This window comes from Lampris incognitus, chromosome 10, assembly GCF_029633865.1.
Source record: "Lampris incognitus isolate fLamInc1 chromosome 10, fLamInc1.hap2, whole genome shotgun sequence".
Taxonomy (NCBI): domain Eukaryota; kingdom Metazoa; phylum Chordata; class Actinopteri; order Lampriformes; family Lampridae; genus Lampris; species Lampris incognitus.
Genome location: NC_079220.1, coordinates 8,455,317 through 8,475,629, shown reverse-complemented (window position 1 = coordinate 8,475,629; position 20,313 = coordinate 8,455,317). Strand labels below are relative to the sequence as shown.

Genomic DNA, 20,313 nt, shown 5'->3' with positions numbered 1-20,313 from the left:
AGGGCGTTTTGAGAGTTCCAGCGTCAAGAGTGTAAGTAGCCTGCTTTCTGTTTTTAATAGCACTTTGTTGTAAATTATCCCTCAGGAAAAAACTGCTTTGTCACATTTCTCGGAATTGTGTGCTTTAACGTTATTTAAACAAAAACATTACAAAAGTGCAGGCTACTGTACTGACTGAATAGATATTGAATAGTGAACACAGAAGCTTCCTGCACTGCAGGTGCCCAATGGTTTATTAGGAACAGATAATTGTTGTTCGATGTTTATCACAGCACAGCTCGCTCAGAGCTGTGTGCCGTAAAACTTCAATTAATAGCTCGTACTTTTATTTACTTGCATCACTGAATACAACTGGCCAATATTTGAGACAGGAGTCAGGACCTTTTAATTCCTTTTGCACAAAACTCTTGCTCAGCAAAGATGGAAAAATGCTATCAAAAAAAAAAAATTGCCCCTGCCCCACCCCCTTTTTCTCCTCAATTGTATCCGGCCAATTACCCCACCCTTCCGACCCATCCCGGTCGCTGCTCCACCCCCTCTGCTTATGCGGGGAGGGCTGCAGACTACCACATGCCTCCTCCGATACATGTGGAGTCGCCAGCCGCTTCTTTTCACCTGACAGTGAGGAGTTTCACCAGGGGGACGTAGCGCGTGGGAGGATCATGCTATTCCCCCCTAGTTCCCCTCCCCCCCGAACAGGCGCCCCGACTGACCAGAGGAGGCGCTAGTGCGGCGACCAGGACACGTACCCACATCCGACTTCCCACCCACAGACACGGCCAATTGTGTCTGTAGAGATGTCTGACCAAGCCAAAGGTAACACGGGGATTTGAACTGGCGGTCCCTGTGTTGGTAGGCAACGAAATAGACCACCACACCACCCGGAAACCCCAAATTGCTTATGTAAACCAGTGTGAATATTACCTAATCTGTATAAAAATTAGGCTATCGAATAACACATCAATTATGAATCATTCATCTCGCTCCGAGAGAGCATATTCTCATTTCTCACTCAAGCACCAACCACAGCGCAGAGAGAGAGAGGGGCCTGTGGTCTTTAAATTAAGTTTTATGGTATAGGACATTATTTTATTTGTTTATTTTGTAGTGTGTAGGTATGTAGATCTTTTAAAAGACATGTTTACGTTGAAATAAATATACCTATACAAGTAGTTATGTCTCTCGTTGTATTGGTTTGCCCTCTTATGGACATAATGCACAAAAATAAATTCGAATGGGTTCAAACCCATGCTTTTTTTTTTTTTTTTTTGAGAAGGCGTAATCGAACGTGATTTTTGGCCAATTTTGACAGCCCTAATGGCTGCAGAAATTTGCTGCCGTTCAGCCACAGGAGCATTAGTGAGGTCGTGCACCAATGTTGGGGAGAAGGCCTGGCTTGCAGTTGGCGTTCCAATTCATCCCAAAGGTGTTGAGATCAGGGCTGTGTGCAGGCCAGTCAAGTTCTTCCACACCAAACTGGGCAAATCTTGTCTTTATGGTCCTTGCTTTATGCATGGGAACATTGTCATGCTGAAACAGGAAAGGGCCTTCCCTAAACTGTTGCCACGAAGTTGGAAGCACACAATTCTCTGGAATGTCATTGTATGCTGTGGCATTGAGATTTCCCTTCACTGGAAGGGGCTTTGCTCAAACCATGAAGAAAAGCCCCAGGCCATTATTCCTCCTCCACCAAACTACAACTGTAGTTGTCATTACGCATTCGGGCAGGTAGCGTTCTCCTGGCAGCCGCCAAACCCATATTCATCCATCAGACTGCCAGATAGCGAAGCCCGATTCATTACTACAGAGAACACGTTTCCACTGCTCCAGAGTCCAAGGGTGGTGTGCCTTAAACCGCTCCATCCGACACTTGACATTGCGCATGGTGATCCATATCATGAAGCTGCTGATGAACAGTTCTTGTGCTGACATTGCTTCCGGAGGCAGTTTGGAACTCGGTAGTGAATGTTCCAGCTAAGGACAGACGATATTTATGCGCTATGCCCTTCAGGACAAGGCAGTCCCGTTCTGTGTGGCTGAGCTGTTGGTGCTTCACAATAAAAGTACTTACAGTTGACCGGGGCAGCTCTAGCAGGGCAGAAATTTGACAAAACTCATTTGTTGGAAAGGTGGCATCCTATGACAGTGCCACAGTCAATTTGACCCATTCGGCTGCAATGGTTGTCAGTGGCGATTGCGTGGCTGTATGCTTGATTTTATGCACCTGGGTGTGGTTGAAATAGCCAAACCCTCTCATTAGAAGGGGTGTCCACATACTATCGGCTATATAATGTATGTTGCGGAGAGGGGTTGGAGGCTCTTGAGGAATTCAAGGCAGTCGTTCTTATGGATTTTGTGATTCGTAAATAAAGTAGATTGGCCATATCACAGACATTTGGCAACAGCATTATAGTCATATTTGCTCAGCATCTGTGCTACTTGGACATCAGCCGGCTTGGAACCAAAATATTTCCAAATGGCACAAGGTGATTCATAGTCACGTTTGTGATGTGAATTTGCCTTTTCTATCAGTCTTATTTTTACTCATCTGATATTTGGGGTCTTGGCAAGTATCTATTTTAAAATCAAGTGCAATGGCACTTGTTGGTCTTACTAACACAATTTGCAGCTCAGCAATTTCTGTCATGGATGTGCATCCTCAACTCCTGGGGATGTAAACGTTGAGTAGTCCACGTACTGCGCACACTGACTGTTGAAAGCAGAGGAATTATTTACACCTAATTTGAGTGGTTGTTAGAAGTGTCGGCAACAATATTGAAACTTACCTGAAACTATTATGTAACTAAAAACAAACAATAAATGATAAAGACCCTTTTCTCCCAACTAATGCCGTTGTGTCTCAGTCTCACTCTTGTCTTCCTTTCCTTGTAGGAATAAGTGATGAGGAGGACCAGAAACCAGTGCGTCTCCCCCTGAGGGTGGCAGTGGAGCTCCAGCCACGCAGTAACCACTCTTGGGCCCGCGTTCAAAGCTTGGCCCACAACCCTCGCCTCAGGTCAGGTCTGATAGTTGTTGTCAAGTGTCTGAGAGGAGGAGTAAGTTTAGATAAAGTAGCTCAGTCAATCCTTTTTGCATCTGGTATCATTCTTTTTTTTGGGAGCGGGGGCGGGCAAGAATATACATATTAGGCATTTAGATAACAGGCTTATCAAGAGGGACTTAACGTAAGCCTGGAGCATTAGGATTACACTGAGTAAAATAAGGAGTTTGAGCCATTGAATACATTAGTGACTCAAATGAGTCTGTGCATTTTTGTGTAAAAAACCTACTTGAACCAAAGTCCATAATTTTAGTGCTCTCAGGATTTTATTTGTCAAACTAGGACATTTTTTACTGGTTTAAAATTTGATGAGAAAGAATTTGAATCTCTGGTGACATTCTAATTTTACTTTGCTACTGACAAATACAGTTGCATTAAACAACTTTAGTATTATGATAAAATATTTTTCTATAATGACAGAAATCCTTTTTTGGATATACTTTTCATTTGTTAATGCGCTTATGTATATGCATTCTCCACCCGGTGTGTCCCAATAACATGTTTTCATCACTTTATAAAATAAATTCTTTTTCTCTTCTTCATGGGATTATGGTGGTTTTTAACCACTTCTTAAATGCTGCTGGGAAAATTTCTAGTTGATTGTTCTGTTAGAGTCACTTGTAGAAGTATATGTGAGAAACACGATAGGTTTCTCACGTGTGTGTTTGTGTGTGTGGAGGGCTCGAGCAGTAAACTTAGTGGTTAGCAACACCATCACATCACATCAGCTTCTTGTGTGTTGGTTTTGTTGTTAAATGTTGCTAAACTGGATTTTTGGTCTCAACTCAGGATGATGGTGGAGCTCCACAGGAAAGTCTCCAGCCTAATAGAGTACCTGAAACAGAAATGGGCCTTCCACGACCAGCGAATTGTATCCTTTCAAAACAATTTGTTGGTAACCAGTTCTGATGCACCCCACATACCCTAAGGTCTAGACATAAGAACTTTTAGAACAAGTCTCTTATTTCATGCTTTCGTGTCAAACCTGCTTGAGTTTATCTGGATCCTTGATGCTGAGGCCTTCAGCTGAAAAGTCTACAGGAGAGAGAGGCTCTGGAAGGAAGCCAGTTGAGTGCAGTCTCTCCCAGCAAGTTGCAAAAGGAGGAGGAGCTGTTCCTTTATCCGGGCGAGAGCAGCACATTGATTCCACTGCCTGGTGTAGCGCGTGTGGTCCACTCCAAGGCCTCATGCACTGTGCACTGGCAGGAGAGTGGCAAGAACCGCCCTGGCTTAAAGGAATTGCCCGCAGCCCAAATTCTGGGAATCCAGACAGCTCAGCCCCCTCGGGGTGGGGCTAAATCGGGACGTGGTAGCACTTCTGCTGCTAGCGTTACAATGTTGGTTGACACTCGTCGCCCAGAGCCTCCTACCCCTACGCCTACCCCTGAGCCTCCACCAGACAATACTGCTCGAACAGAGGAGAGGAAACCCCCCTCTTCGTCTCTGCCACCCTCCACTCAGCAGGTCCTGGCTCCCAGAGTGGATGGGAGCGGTTCAGGGTCTCTGGATGAGGGAAAAACATGTACTGCATTAGAGGTCAGTGGTGGGGTAGTGGGGGCCAAAGACAAGGAGAGACTGTTAGAGCCCTCATCAGATCAGTTTAAGGAGGAGCAGAACGCCAGCACCTCCTCCCCTGAGGCTGCCCGGACTCCTCCGGTCAAGTCTCACGTTGCTCGCTTAGATGAGGGAGCCCCACAGCTGGGCAGCACTGCCCCAACAGCCAAAGAGCGGACTATTGAGCAGATCAGAGAGGAAGGCTGGAGTGTCCGCGGTACAGAGAACGTCACCCTGGCAGAGCTCTACCTGATGCTGGGGAAGCCCAACAAGCTGCAGCTGGAGTATGAGTGGCAGCCCACTGTGCCATTTCCGCCTCCTCCCCAAGAAAACGGACAAGCATCGGCATTCCCCCAGCCTCAGCCGCCCTCCAGTACACACCGTGTTCTACGCTGCCTGCTCAGGCTCGTAGCAACAGAGGTCAACCCAAAACCCCTGGTAGGAACCAATTTTACTAAGCTACACCCTTAAAAACCCTGACCAGTGAAAATTGAGCAATCAACGTTCACTTTCAGTATAATAAGATACAAACATACCTGCACAAACCCAAATCAACAATAGCCTTCTAACTATGTAATTCAGGGACTTATGTCTATAATAGTAAGCATCTAAAAAGTATTGGAAATTAGTTTTAGTCCAAATTTGAAATATTGTCATTTTACGGTTTTGTAAACTTTCCTGATGTTGGGTATGATTTGGGTGTGGTTATGCTTGAACATTTATTATGAAAATTACACAATTACGTGAACCAATCATAACAAAATCCATGTCAGTTGTCCCACCCAAACAGGTGCAACCAAATCTCTCTGTCTGAGCCAGCTCATCTCTACATAGTCTTTTACAATTAGCTAGCGCACTCCGGACGGGGCTACAGCAGGGGGAGGTCTTCAACCCCCTGCTGTGTGGAATGGGGCGGGTCTGGTAGCCGGAGGCACACTGTGGGCACGTCAGGGCGAGGCGACCCGTACTGCACTTGTGTTTATGGTTCCGAGAGTTTTGTTTGGGACCAAACCCAGAAAGCACGGGAAGGGGGAGCTGCTCCACCGCTGATGGCTCGCAATGCTTCCGCTGCATCAGTCCTTGAAGCGCACAATGACAGGTGCTGTTAATAGCACTGCCGGAGCGGGGGGGGGGGGGGGACCTGCGTGAACTCGGTCGGGATCGAGGTCCAGACTAGAAGAGAGGATGTTTATATGTACACACGACGCACCTCGGGCCCATGTGGAGGGAGATGTCAATCAAAACATGATCTGCCACGTCTACACAGTCTTGAGAAATGGTCTAAACGTCAAAATGAGGTTTTTTGTAAAACAGGTTTTCTAATAGTTATGAACATTTATTTTCACTTTTGTGGATGCTTAATTAGACACTTTTTTATATCCTATATGCATATTTACTATTTCAAACCTAATTTCGGGAGGCTTTAAAATTCACATTTTGTACAAAATGGGTGATAATGTAATGATAATGCAAGGATGTAATGATAATGTGGACTGGCGGCCTGTCCAGGGTGTCATCCCGCCTGCCGCCCAATGTCTATTGGGATAGGCTACAGCATCCCCACAACCCTGAGAGCAGGATAAGTGGTTTGGATAATGGATGGATGGATGGATGATAATGTTAATTTTTCTGATTCGGGGTGAGTCTGTAAATGACTTAGCTGTGCTGTCAACAGGAACTTGAGGCGTAAATGTTTTCACTTATTCCGACTCCGAGGCTGAAGGGAGAGTCTCCATAGACGTTATTTTGGAAACCGGAGGATCAAGATAGCCAAAACGTTGTGTGGCAGCCTCACTACCTTACCTTAACCCTAAATTTAACCATGACCTAACCCTGACCCTAAAAATAACCACTGTATTTTTGAATATCCATGGCATGTGTGTGCCGTGTGTGAATGTGAATCGGCAGTCCTTGCCGGTTACACGGTCACCACCGAGCACTGGCAAAAAAAACAAGAAACAAAACACTTTTGTGGCAGAAAAGGGGGTCGGACGTGGGGAGATTGGCTGTTGGATGGGGTCTTTAACCACAAGTAGAAAAGAAATGTGATGCATGCTGGCTGCTCAGTGAGACATTGCTTGTGTTAGTGCGGTTGTGGTTTAGTTCTTAAAAAGTGATCAAGGGGACTATTTTTCCTTTTCTTTTTTTTTCTTCCTGTAACGTTTACTTTCATTGTTTTTTTTTTTCTCCAATAAATTGCAAACGAGGGAGTCTTGTCTTGCAATGCTATGGGCAATCTTTCAATTTTTCAGATAATCATATATAAAAGTAATTTTTTAGGAGCTCAAATTTCTATCCCAGTTCATGGTGCACCTGTAATTTGCACACTTGCAGCTGCCTGCTCGTTGGCTTACACCAAGCTGCTGTTGTGGAGAATTTCCTGGATATTGTCTCAATTATTTTTTGATCAATGCATCCCAAACGTTGTAGAGTTAGGGCTAACCCTGGATATCGGGTCAGTTTTGCTCAGCGTGCTTAGAAAGTTGGGTTTGTAACTTGAAAACTGCTGTTGTGAATCCCTGGAGAGATGTGGAATTTTGATTAATACATTCCCCTCTCAAAACGCATGCGGGTGAGGTGTCCTTGATCAAGGCACATACCACCATCCGTTCATATGAATCTTCTCAGTGGAGATTAGAATACTGTTGTTGTACTGGACAGTCTGTGTATGTGTGTAGCAGGGCATTGCTGAAAATGGCATGTGTGTTGGGGTGGGGTGGGGGGCTTCATTAGGTGAAAAGGATTAAGAAGGAAAAAAAATAAGTGCTACCCCAGGCAGTGATGTTAAAAATGAGTAGTCGGTAACACTAAACTCCATTGCTGGTGTCATTAAAAGCTACAGAGACGGAGGACGGTGTCATTGGCTCCTCCTCTTCTCTTCCTACAGGCTCCCGAGCTTTGCTCTACGGCTACATCGCCACTCAAGACCCCCCAGGAGGAACAGTCCCAGACCCTCACTCCTCCAGGCAAGGGTCCCACAGCAGGGGTGCGCAGCCCAAGCTGTGGTCGACAGCAGGCCTCTCTCCGAGGGGGTAAACTAGTGCTGCCAGCACCTGGAGCCTCAGGTAACGTGTGTGTTTTCACAGTTTCACCAGTAATCCACCTATTCATAATGCAGTGTTAACTGCATAAAATGATCAACTGTTCATACTGATGGAATCATTCCTATACTAATACTGATTCATTTGGTTATTGTATTCAAACGGTCCGCTTTAAGTGAATTTTTTTGTCTGTTGTTTTTTTGTTTTGCTTATTCCCATACTGTTCACCACCGCTCCCAAAATAAACCTCCAAGATGGTCAAAAAGAAGCTTACATTCATCTTTAGGCCTCAGGTTGCTTGAGACAGCTTTACTTCATGCAACACAAAGTGATATGTTACTGTAATTATAGTCTCTTTTTAGTGTTGATTTGAAGCGTTTGAAGCAGCGGCTATTTTGTTACAGTACAATCGCTGACAGCAGGCTATACTGCTTTTCAGTCAATTAACTCCTGTAAAATAGAGAAGTTGTCTGTTTCATTACATATTTAAGTTTTTCAGTTAGATTGTCATGTAAAAAAAACTGATAGATGTGGTCACCATAAGCAGTTTTCACTGTATCACCAGATATAATTTCTACCTCACCTTGGGAGTAGTATAGAGGTCTGCAAGCCCGTCGGGTCCCAACATGCTGAGTCGATTAGGGCCGGGGCCAATTTTTATTTATTTATTTTCAATATTTCATTATTTTCAATAGATCAGGCTCGGGTCAGACTAAGGCTCATTTTGCAAATCCCCTTTCATTGTGTTCATATACGTGCAGAGCACACATGGCCCACTGTAGGAAATACTGATTTATTAATTATAAATATTATTCATACGCATGTCTGTGTGCATTACACATGACAGCTGACCATGCCATGTGTGTGTTTGCGTGTATCGGAGAGAGCGCGCATCAGAGAGAGTTTAAAGTGATATTGGTGTCGGGCTCAGGTTGAAAAATTGCATTGCAGACTTTGTTGGGCTGTGGCCGGGCTAGGGCTTGGAACACCACGGGCCAGGGCCGGGCTAGGGCTGGAGGTTTTGGCCCGTAGAGGGCTCTAGAGTAGTAGTCCCTTGTATGAAAAAAAAATTACGAACCAATTTTCACATAGTAGAAGCATGTAACATCATGTTCCACCTTGCCACTTCACCTTCCCACTCCTGCTAACGGAAGTCGAGTCTACTTAGAGTGGGCATCTCCGAGTCACCTTCTTCTGTCCCACAGTGTTCATGCAGGTCAATCTGACTAAAGGGTCGCAAGGCATAAATCAGTCACTGATCAGAGCTAGGATGAAAACCAGCAGGGATTTTGATTTTAAAGCACAATTGATCTAACCTGGCTTCCTCCTTATCTTCACCCTAGGGGGTCGTAACCTGCCACGCTCTCTGCTGGGGTCAGCACCAGGCAGCGACTCTGAAAGCGGCGTTTTCGTCATTCCCACCATGCTGCCACCCAACAGTTCACGTCATTCCAGAATGTTCTCTCCCAACAAAGAGGCGGAGCTAGCCTTCAGGCAGCAGCTTGACTCCATCAGTGTAAGTAGTCCTTTAAGTAGGCGGTTCCAGATTTAAAGGTGGTGTTGACGATCGGTCTTGCCTGCCATGTGGTTTTGATCGTATTCACACGAAAAGTGACAGGGAACAGATTGAGACCCAATAGGTGTTCACACTTAAGAGACTCACTAGCCTGATGCTTCACGTCTCATCTCAAATTTCGCGGAATCACATTGGAAAAGGAAGTTGAAGAACAGAGATTATCAAAAAAGAAGAGAGCGTTGAGAGCTCAATCAAGTCTGCTGGGCTAAGTGCAAGCAAATAAATGAATTCAGAGTATTTGGCAAATAGTTTCTAGCATCCTCTACCTAAACTAAACAAAAACAGAAGTCAAAACATCATCCATGGAGAAGATGTTGCTTGAGAGACCACTGCCGCAAAGATTGTAAACTCTACATAAAGAGTAAAGGCACAAGTCCTTGTCTTGGCCGTTGTCATTAAATGTTATTTTTCCCCTTGTGTGTGGGGTGACTATGCGTCCTACCTGTTCTCTTTATCTTCCAAATCGTTACTCGATTTTAAGCGCGTGAACAATCTCGCTGTATACATAATGCTTTAATCGAAGAAATTTGGAGGAAAAACAAAGGGTTGGCAAGAATTATTCACCACCGTGAAAGTGTGGAAGTATTGTTGGAATTTTTATTGCTCAATCTCTTCAGTGACGTATCAACATTTCCACCTCAATTGAGCCAAAAGTATTGTTTTTGCAACATTAGGGAGTGTTTTTCCATATTTCTGGCTTCTCCATTTGGCTTTTATTTATTGGAACTCTTTTACAATTTGCATAAACATAGATTGATGCAAATGCAGCAAGTGTCTCTGCACACACACATACATACACACACACACACACACACTAGCAAATATGGTCCTGTCTGATATGTCATGTCATTGGTGGACTGAATAAGCCACCAGTGCTTGTTTTGGCATGGTCACTTGGAGGATGGTTGCATAGTTGAATTCATCTGTATCGCTCTTAATCACAGTTGTCGTAAGAAAACAGTTCAATACAAAAGACCAATGTATGTCAGCCTCAGACCGCCGTTTCTGTCTTAAGAAGCCAGACAATGATTTAGCTGATAATTATAAAATGATGTGTATATGGCCCGTGCAGTTGTTTTGAGAGCCGAAAGTGGAGAATAGTCATTGCGATGTCTAGATTACAGGGTTTTTTTCTTTTCCTTTTTAGATGCATTCAGATCTTTTCCTTTCCAAACAGAGAAAACCTCGGAGCAGACAGCTACGGAAGCCCCTTGTCGTTCAGGTAAGAAAAGGGGAAGACACTTGTCTTCATTCTGCAGTATCATGCAAACACACATTATTGTTCAGTAGAATCTTATTTTTACCCCTCTGAGGAGTTTCTGAGAATGCCGGGGCTGTAGGGCAGTACCATCAACCGTGCTGCAGAGTTGCTCTGCAAGTCTAGGAAGTGTAGAAAAAGTATGTAAACAGTTTCTGAAAATAAAATGGGGAAAATTGCTCCCCAAAAAAGAAAAGTCTAGATTTTTCAACATTTATCTGCAAATTGCATACCCCTGATAGAGGCTTATACATGCACCTGTGTATATATACATATATATATATATATATGTGTGTGTGTGTGTGTGTGTGTATATATATATATGATTATCGCCCCAGGGTTTAATAAACAATGGCTGATTATCTCTAACTTGACACCCCCCCATCTTTACCTCTCCAAATCTACATCATTATTTGTTGTGTCATAATGTTGGCTCAGGGAGTTACAAATCGGGTTCTTTCTCGTCCCCAGCGAACCCTGCTTCCCCGCACTACCGGCGACTCTCCTCAGCATGTGTGCTCCGTCTCCATCCTCTCCAACTCCTCAGCAACAGGTACACCTGAAAACTCACAGCTATAAAGTACTGTTTGTTGTTGTTTTTGTTTTTTTTATCCCAATTTTTAATTGGGGGTTACTGATTGGTTCTGATTGAAACAAAATAAACAATTCACAGCCCCCCCCCCCCCACTCTCTAGATTTCTGCATTCAAAAACACAGGAGCTGAGCTGGCTGAATTGTTATTTCCTGTTTGACACCCTGCCCCACCAAAAGACCTGGCCTCAACAAATTATGCTGGGATCCCAACAAACAATACTGAGGGCATTCAAAAGGGAAGATAGGGGCAAACATGCTGTGTATCTGCTACCTCTCTTTTTGAATTTCTTTGTCTTGTTCGCGGAAGGATAAGACACAGGATTTAAGCAGAATTACATGTGGCAAGATCAAGATAGGTTGGGGGTTTTTTTTGTACACTGTCATATGAGGGCAGTCCCTCTTTAAAGTAAGCCTATGACATGAGCCTCTGCTGAAAGATCGGATATGATCTTGTATGATTCTAAGATTCTGTTCTACAACTGCACCCATAGCAAGTTGTGTAGTCCCTATGAGATATAATATGAAAGTAGTTGCAATGGCAAATTCACACATCCTTTCTTAAACTGAACTCTATTGAAATCCATCTTACTTCCTTTTTCTTCCCGCAGGAACTGGCTCCTTCCGGCCAATCCAAACCCGTCTGGCCCCCTCTTCCCGCCCTCTCCCCTCCAAATCCTCCTCTGCAAACTTGAGCTCTGCAACAACCAGCCAGCTCTCCAGTATGTATTGGTTTGTATTAAACTGTGTTTATGCTTTAACTAATAACATTTTGGATTTTAATTCTTTTCAGCTTGTTTGACTAGGTATCCTCTTTGTCACAATTGAATCAAATTGCACAACTGTTTAACATCAGGTGTGTTTGGATGTGCTGTTCCTGTTTCAGGTGCCATTGACTTGGCAGCTAAGACTGCAGGCATCATACCTAGTAGCCCCTGTCGGGAGCTCGAATCCCCAAATGTTGACAGCAGCAACCTGCTTGGTTCCACAGCCAGTGCTGATGGGGAATCGGACACACAGCTCCTCCAGCACAACACTCCAGAGGTGAGGAAACACACATGCATGCATACATACTAAATGCTCGTTTTGCACCACTTAATGTGTTTGATAGGGATATTGTAGCTTGATTTTCATTACAAATTACTTCAAAACCACAAGCGATCACCTAAACTGTTGATCTTTTGTATAAGGGGGGGGGGAGCTTTAAACAGCAGCTGTTTAAAGCTTCCAACATTTCAACTTTGTTTGTCTCTAGAATGGCCAGCCCCCACCTTCTCCTGGAGTGGCAACAAGTGGGGATTCACTCCTCTCACCGCCCAGTGTCGCCTCACTCCTGGACATCTCTCTGCCTGGGCCTCCTGAAGAGGCCATGGCACCTGGAGAACCCCAAACACACATCAGTGACTCAATCATTGAGCTCGCCATCAACTCTGCCAATTATGGTCTGTATTTTACTTTACTGTAAAATAAATATTTTGTAAAATGTGTTTATATGCTTAATATAACTCTTTGCATACTATTTCAGGTGAAGAGGCCTCCCTCTCCCCAGCCAAAATTAACAACAGTGACGGCTCAAAGCTTTTGGCCTCCTCGCCCCCGGTCAGCCCATCCCGGGGCTGGATCCCCTCACCCAGCCATGACCCCCAGTGGTACCCCAACGACTCGTCCGACTCCACATTAGGATGCCTCCTCTGTATGTCACACATAAAGCAAAGATGTCCTTAGTGATCCCAAAAGGAGTCGCTCAGTGACTCCTTTCTCTCTTCGACTCACAGATGGGAGAGAGGAAAGAGGGATTAGTTCTCAAAATAGTTATTTTATGTAGTGAATGATTTTTACTAGATTGAGATTGGCTGGGAGGTTTGTAATCAGTAGATCAGGAGATTCAGACTTGTTGCAGTGCTCTGTTCCTTCTGGCAAATCACAGCTCATACATTATCTAATCTCATCTTCCAATGTTTTTATCCCTGAGGATGCTTATGAAATTCTGTCAGGCTGTATGTTTAGCGGATTGCAAGTGGTAGTTTAACATATTCTCAGCCATACTAAAGACATAGTTCAACCTTTGCCCAGTCTTGTTAACTGGTGGTTGATCTGTTCTTATTCATCAAAGTTGATTTTTCTTTGGATTCAAACTGAATAGGATCCAATGAGATGGAAGGTAACGTAGCTTGTACAACACATTAAGCAGTAATATTGGCACTAGAAGGGGCAACGTTCAAAAGAAACAAAAACTCTCCAAGAAACATTTAGCGTTTAGATCTCAAACAACCATTCACACAGATACGCATTCCCACACTCACATTGTTTTATAACTGTGCCTTTATTTGCACTCTCTATGTCTGCAGTCCTTTGTACTCACAATCCCACTCATGCCCTTTCTCTTTGTCTTCTCCTTCCAGCCAGCCTGGTGTCTCCTGATAAGGGCAGACGAACCACCCTCACCCCCTCTGGCCCCTCCAGTGGTACAGCCCTTCTCGGTCCCAGCCTCCTGGACTGCAACTCGCATGATTCCTTTCAATCTCGTGGCCTTCCAGATGTGGCAGAAGTAAGTGGGCAATTTATAAAATGACAAGAGAACATCAGCAGGTAGACAAGCACTATCATGACAGATTCTACACTTCTACCGCAAAACACCTTCATGCCTGTGATTTTTTTTTTTTACTTAATTAGGCATTTCACCGCCTTAGAGCAAAGATTTAAGATGTTAATGGAAAATTTATATTTTATGCCCTGGATGTTTTGGACCAATTAATGAACTGATACCAACCTTAACAGAAGTGTAGATTTAGTATATTTTTGAACTGTCTGTGAACCAAATTTATGAACTGCACAAAATCTAATTGTAATGCAATAAAATTATTTAACTGTGTGTGGTGGGAAAAACCCTTCATCAAGGGTTCCTATGCCCAGGAGCCCTCTGTTCAACCTGATGGCCTACTGCAAGGCTCCGCAGTTAGTTTTCCCCAAGGGCCAAATTATGTCATGCATGCCAAGCCAAGGTACAAAACATCTGGGGGGGGGGGGTTTCCCCATTGTGCTAGCAAAAGTTGTTTTATCTGCAGATGTTGTTGCTGCTGATATTATGATTATTGTTATCATTATTATTTTAGTAGTAGGAGTGGTAGTAGCGGTGGTGGTAATTATAAATTAGGCCTGGGATTCTTAAAGCCTGTGTTGAGGGTCACACAAGAAAAGAAAATGCACTCTTGAAACAAAATAAGTCCAAAACCAACCATTTAATTATGGACAAAAATAAATGGATGTTCATTCACCAATCAATGAGAGACGTGAGAGTGACGGGATGAAGCAATCCTTCTGATATCAGGCCTGTATTATGTTGTGGCAAGCTTGAGGCACTGGCCAAGATGTGTATTGAATAGTGTTTCTTTCCTGGTTCTTGATTGAGTTCATTGTAGAAAACAATGACTCACATATGTACGTGGAGGGGAAAACTGAGTAGGAGCGTTGCAATAGCTCTCATGTTTTTGAATCAAGCTTGGGGAACCATGTTGATCCAAAAGTCACTCACCCCAGCATCCTTGTGTTGTGTTTTGAGCAAATCAGATGTTCCCATCTCCAAGACCTCCATCTGAAGAGTTGCCTCTTCTATGGGAGGTACCAGCCTAGTGGTCTCTGCAGTCCGCTGGCCGTCAGCCAAAATGGAGAACGGCTGTCTCAGGAAGAGCAGGATGTCACCTGAGAGTTTAGGGGAGCTTTCAAATTGTTCCTTGAAGTTTTCTGCCAGGCTCGTCAGGAAATCCTTCATTGCTGGATCCTTCCGCATTTCGTTCTTTTCACAATGCTCCCGCAGATGTGGAAAGTGCAACTTTCTCCCGTGAATGTCTCTCTAAAAGGTTCAACCGTGACCGGAAAGCTTCCGCGACCTCGTAGTCTGCAACAGTGTGGTTCTTGCCTTGTAACTGCAGATTAAGGTGATTTAGATGAGACATGATGTCTCACAAAAAAATAACACATCCCATCACCGTATCGTCACTTTAAAACCTCTGATATTCTTGGGCTTTTTGGCTCCACAGCGTGGATAAAAATGACTCAAGCTCATCACACAGGTTGCACACCCTCTCCAACACACGGCCTTTGCTCAGCCAGTGAACATCATTATGCAGCAAAAGATCCTTGTGTTCCGCTGACATTTACCAGTCTCGTCACAGTATCCATCACCTCTTTCATTTTCCCACACACATAGTGCACAATACTGATTTGTGAATAATGCAATGAAATGCCAAGAGTGCTGGGTTAACAGCGGCAAGCCCGCTTACCAAGCCCTTGTGTTGTCCCACCATTGACGGAGCCCCTTTGGTGACAATGGACACAATTTAGCTCACACCCAAGCCATTCTTCTCAAAGAACTGTGGTAATTCATTAAAGATGATTTCCCCAATTGTGCGCCCAGGCAGAGGAAGCAAACCAAAGTAACTCCTCCCGAAAGGTCTTCCCATCAAAAAGTCTTGCAAACACAGATAGCTGTTCCATATCGCTTTGGTCACAGGACGAGTCTATCGCTAGTGATATGGCTTCTGCTTTCTTCAAATCAGTAAGTAGATTGGAAAACACTCCTCTGCTAAAAGTCATACACTTCTTGCCGTGTTAGCCGAAAATGGCACCTGCTTTAATAGCACCACAACTGTTTTCTTGTTTTTCTCATGATGAATTAAAATTTCACCAACCATATCAACTGCACATGTTTTAATCTACTGAGCATCAGGGAATGGCTTCAGCAAGGTCCCATGAAACACGCAGTGATGCAGCTGTTAGACTGTCTTGTACCGATGTTGATTTACAGACGGTAGAAACAGAGTGCTCGTATGATGTCGTCATATTTGCTATTTTTTGTTTGCAGTGGTCTGATTTTGCAGGGTAGTTGGTATTAAAACGGGCAGCACGCATAGTGTTGAAGTGCTGCTTGAGATTATCTGCTTTGTAGACAGCTATGGTCTGCATGCACACCAAGCATGTCGGTTTGGCATTGACGTGGTCCGGTAAAATAAAAAAACTGATCAGTCCAGTCAGATTTGAATTGATGGGTTTCCTGGTTGACTTGCCACTTTTTCCACACAGGCCGTGTTCTTGCTTTAAGACCGTTATTGATCTGTGACTTAGTTGGTGAGTGGCTCTGTCTGGTCGAGGACCATAGAGAGTACATCTTACATCAACGCGCGCTCTACAACATAGGTGAAGTGTACGGTGTGGGGTGAGGTCAAAACAAAGTAGAGCAGCACGCACTTTATTTCACATGTTGCACATTTTATTTCACGTTATGACGCGTGTTCGTGCATATGGGTTGGCGCGGGCTGGACCTGGCCCGTGGGCCACTTATTGGGGTTCAGGGACCTACCGTGCAGTTCATATATTGCACATAAGTGTTTGGAGTTTTCTTTGTTTTGTTTTTTTCTTGGAGAAAATTTACATTTTAAAGCACCACCTTGGAAATTTTCATAAACTGGTAACAATCGCATGGCAGTCTTTAACCTTAGATTACTTCTTGGACTGCTCGCAAATAATAATTGAATATTACATAAAAACAGGAAGTGTCCTTACGTTACTTGACACATTTAAGAAACAGTCATAGCATGTTCTTTTCAGTATTCCTTGACTTAGAGCAGTGATATGTGTGCTACTGTTCGGCCCATATGCCTTCACATCACGTTTTAAACTGAAAGCTGTTTAATTGTGCTTGCAGATGGACACCCAGCTGGCCTGTATGATGAGCGAGAGCAGTGTTGATTACATCGCTCGCTTCAACGACCTGGCGCAGGAGCTTGCTGTGACCGAGCCCTCCATTCCACCTCCCTGAGCCCTGACAGGAACTGACCCATCCCATCCACAACCATCCGGAGTGGCACAGGTGCCAGCTGTTAAGCAACCCCCCCCCCCCCCCGCCCCAAAAGGGTGGTCTCCTCATAGTCTGGTCTTCTGCCAAGCTGCCCCTCCTACCTCAGAGGGGACATGGTTGTGGAGAATGACCAACCCCCTAAAGCCATCCCTGACGTGTTAATACAAGTGCAATAATGACAGCGAACCTTGACTATTATCTAGAGTCACGTTGTTCAAAGCAATTGGGATTCTTGCTCGTTTCACTGAACTTGTCTCGGTGAAATGCCCTTAAAGACTTTTGGAAAACGAACGGCTTTTACAAAACACAACCTCATGTACAGCGAGAAACCTATGCCATATCTGAACAAAATGTTAATGTTCTTATGTCTCTTCTTGCTCAGTCTTTGTCTATTTTTGTCTTTCTTTCAGGTGCCCCCCCCCACACACACACACACAAACAAGAGTATAATCACACCAACACCTAAGTTCAGAGCCCAAACCATCTGGTGGTGTTTTTGCCAACAGTGGCAAAACAGAGATGGAACAAAACTATGATATTTCTAGTGGTCGTATTTCTAAATTAGAGATACCTTGTCACTGTGGTCACAAGTTGCAGATAAAGCAAGATCCAGCAGGACATATTCATGCATACCTTAAGGTTGCGCTCGTGCTTCAGTTCATTTCTACTTGCTCACTTGTGAGCTGCTACAGTAGTATGAGCTACACGTGTGTGATATATCATGGGATGAGGAAAATAATCTAAATGGAATACAGCTGAGGTGGGGCAGGAAGAAACTGCCCTGCATGTTAAGAAAGGTTATCCATCACAGCATGGCCATCTAAGAGTCTGCTCTGTTCTTATTTCATTATGTGCTGTTAGTTCACGCCCGTGAAAAGGGAAATGCTAGTTAGCATCATGCAGTTAAAAACCCCAACACACCTATAAATCTGATCTGGAGGCTTTACTTGAGGAATCATTTCTAATCGAACCTTAACTTGCACTTTTGAATTTTCTTGTCATCTGTGAGCCAACGGGGGGTGGGGGGTGGGTGTACATTTGTTCTTTACGAGATGCCTTTATATTGGAGCAAAGAGTTCATACAATGCCCATATCCATTTTGTCCCAGGATTCATTGCTAGTTCCACGACATGGTTTGTATTTTGTTATTTATACAATCAGCTTTTCCATACAAGGTATTTTTTTTCTCCTTTTGTCATCAGTGACCAAACATTTTCCCTGGACCTAGTAAGGACTAAGTGTCATCGGGATAGATGCTCGCTGTCACATGTCCTCTGGTTGACAGACTATCTCCCTACTCATGCTGCCTCGCCATTGTAAAATGTTAACATTTCCTCCAAATTCATCCGGTACTGTGAGATCATTTACACCGAGCAGTTTGCATTGCTTACATCCGAGAACGCAGCCAAGCAGTTTTCAGGATACCTGAGGGTCAGGTACAGAAACATGAAACTATACGGTGACGGTGTGTTTTTAGAAAATGGCAAACTTAAAAGTTTAGGTTTCCCTGTAAATTTTTAGCAGTGCATTCGGGCCTTGCAATCTGAACAGATTTATCCTCGTACAGAAAGCAGTGAAAAGCACGTTAGAGGATTTTAACACTACGGCCACTGGCTGAACAGTCATTTAAAGAACTTTTAAGGATCCTTTGTTCACTACTGAAATCCTGTGGTTGATTTTGCCCAATACTAAAGACCCACTAACAGTAGGTTAACATTAATTTCTCAACTAAAATCCCAGTAAAAGGGGACTTGTTTGGTGATCATTGGGATTGGTCAGCAAAATACTAAAAACATCCCTTCCAAATTGACTCATAAACATGTGAAAAGGTCATAAAAGTGGTGACTGACTTTTTGGGCTCTAGTTTCCGGATGGCACAAGGCCGGCGGTAGCGCTAACCCAGATGTAGAGACAATTTCGTGTGGTGCACGGCTTTTTTTGGGCATCTGATTAGGATGCCTCCAGGGTGCCTTTCTTTGGAGGTTTACCGGTCACGGCCAACTGGGAGGTGACCCCGGGGTAGACCCAGAACTCGTTGGAGGGACTATGTACATGTCCAATCTGGCCTGGGAACGCCTTGGGATCCCCCAGGAGGAGCTGGAGGGTGTTGCTGGGGAGAGGGAGGTCTAGAGCGCCCTACTTAGCTTGCTGCCACCTTGACCTGACCCCGGAGAAGCGGATGATGAATGAAAAAAAGAAAAGGTTTTTTGTTTTTTTTTTTCCTTGCCTGGGCTTGTTTGCTAATTTCTGGGCTCGTCATGACATTGCTTGTGCCGAAAGTATAGTATTGACTACATTATAAATTGATTTGCACTGTGATCTAGCGCCAGCGTCTTCGAATGTGCTATGACCCAGACACTAGAGCCCTTAATGTGTCAATTGCTGGTTTTTACAGCATGCTCTGTCCACACAAGATGGCCCCAAAGACTGAGATTTTTAGATTTCAATTTTAACCAGCAATGAAAATGAGATTTTTTTTACTTCAATTTTAACCAGCAATGGAAATGTGGAAGTTGCAGTATTGTGAGTGATATTTTGTCTCATCATGTTTCTCTTCATCACTGTGAGTAACTTTAAAGCAACATTATGTAACTTTTTTTTACCTTAAAATAACAGCCTCAAAATCATTTTGATGGTAAAATGATTTGTAATATGGAGAATGGTACCTCTTTCATTCCCACTCCCCGCCCTGATCGCCCGTTCTTACACTTAAGTAATTTGGGTTGAGCGGGTACAGTCTCCCGCAAGTGACATTTTTTTTCCTAGGATGGTGACAGCATGACCCACCCTACTCTGCCTCTGATTGGCTCGTACTCGTTGCCTTCATTGGTTGGTCGCATAAGGAGTGAATGGGGTTCGGGTAAGCCAATCAGAGGCAGAGTAGGGCAGGTCATGCCGCTCTACCCAAGATTCATAGTGCAAGAATAGGTGTTTGGGGCGTGGAAATGGAATGAAAGATTCATCTACCTCCCTGTTCCAAGTCAGTGTACCATCAAAATTATTTTGAAGGTTTTTTTTTTTTTAACGGGAGAGAAACCATTTCATTGCTCAGTCTAGGCTAGTTTCCTGATAAAGCAAATACACAGTCACATGACGCACAAGGAGAGGGATTAAGTGCTGCAGATGGTGGTCAACTGTCTGCCAGGAGTTTGTCTTGATGACTACCGGCGAGCGAACCCAGGAGTTCATGTTCCAAACAGAGGACACCTGCCTGAAATTCCAGCTTATGCCGACGGATTTAAAAAATCAATGTTGCCATCAGGATCCAGAGAGATGTCTCAGCAGGAGGGCCCATATGGAATTTTATATTATCTCGATGAAGTTGACATACCTGTCCTCTGCGGATTTGTGCCTGGGGCAGTTTAGCTGTTGGTGGGG

The 20,313-nt window shown here is 44.1% G+C and overlaps 1 protein-coding gene across 1 annotated transcript in view; it reads left to right on the top strand.

Moving 5' to 3' along the window:
* Nucleotides 1–16,924, top strand: part of cramp1 (cramped chromatin regulator homolog 1) — a 29,334-nt gene extending 12,410 nt beyond the window's left edge. Inside the window, exons 9-21 of the mRNA XM_056287378.1 lie at nucleotides 2,893–3,016; nucleotides 3,851–3,932; nucleotides 4,088–5,053; nucleotides 7,503–7,680; nucleotides 9,000–9,172; nucleotides 10,380–10,454; nucleotides 10,962–11,043; nucleotides 11,693–11,803; nucleotides 11,968–12,125; nucleotides 12,337–12,523; nucleotides 12,607–12,774; nucleotides 13,484–13,629; nucleotides 16,783–16,924. Coding sequence (XP_056143353.1) covers nucleotides 2,893–3,016; nucleotides 3,851–3,932; nucleotides 4,088–5,053; nucleotides 7,503–7,680; nucleotides 9,000–9,172; nucleotides 10,380–10,454; nucleotides 10,962–11,043; nucleotides 11,693–11,803; nucleotides 11,968–12,125; nucleotides 12,337–12,523; nucleotides 12,607–12,774; nucleotides 13,484–13,629; nucleotides 16,783–16,896 — 2,564 coding nt within the window. The 3' untranslated portion in view covers nucleotides 16,897–16,924. The remainder of the gene's footprint in view (nucleotides 1–2,892; nucleotides 3,017–3,850; nucleotides 3,933–4,087; nucleotides 5,054–7,502; nucleotides 7,681–8,999; nucleotides 9,173–10,379; nucleotides 10,455–10,961; nucleotides 11,044–11,692; nucleotides 11,804–11,967; nucleotides 12,126–12,336; nucleotides 12,524–12,606; nucleotides 12,775–13,483; nucleotides 13,630–16,782) is intronic.
* The last annotated feature ends 3,389 nt before the right edge of the window (nucleotides 16,925–20,313 follow it).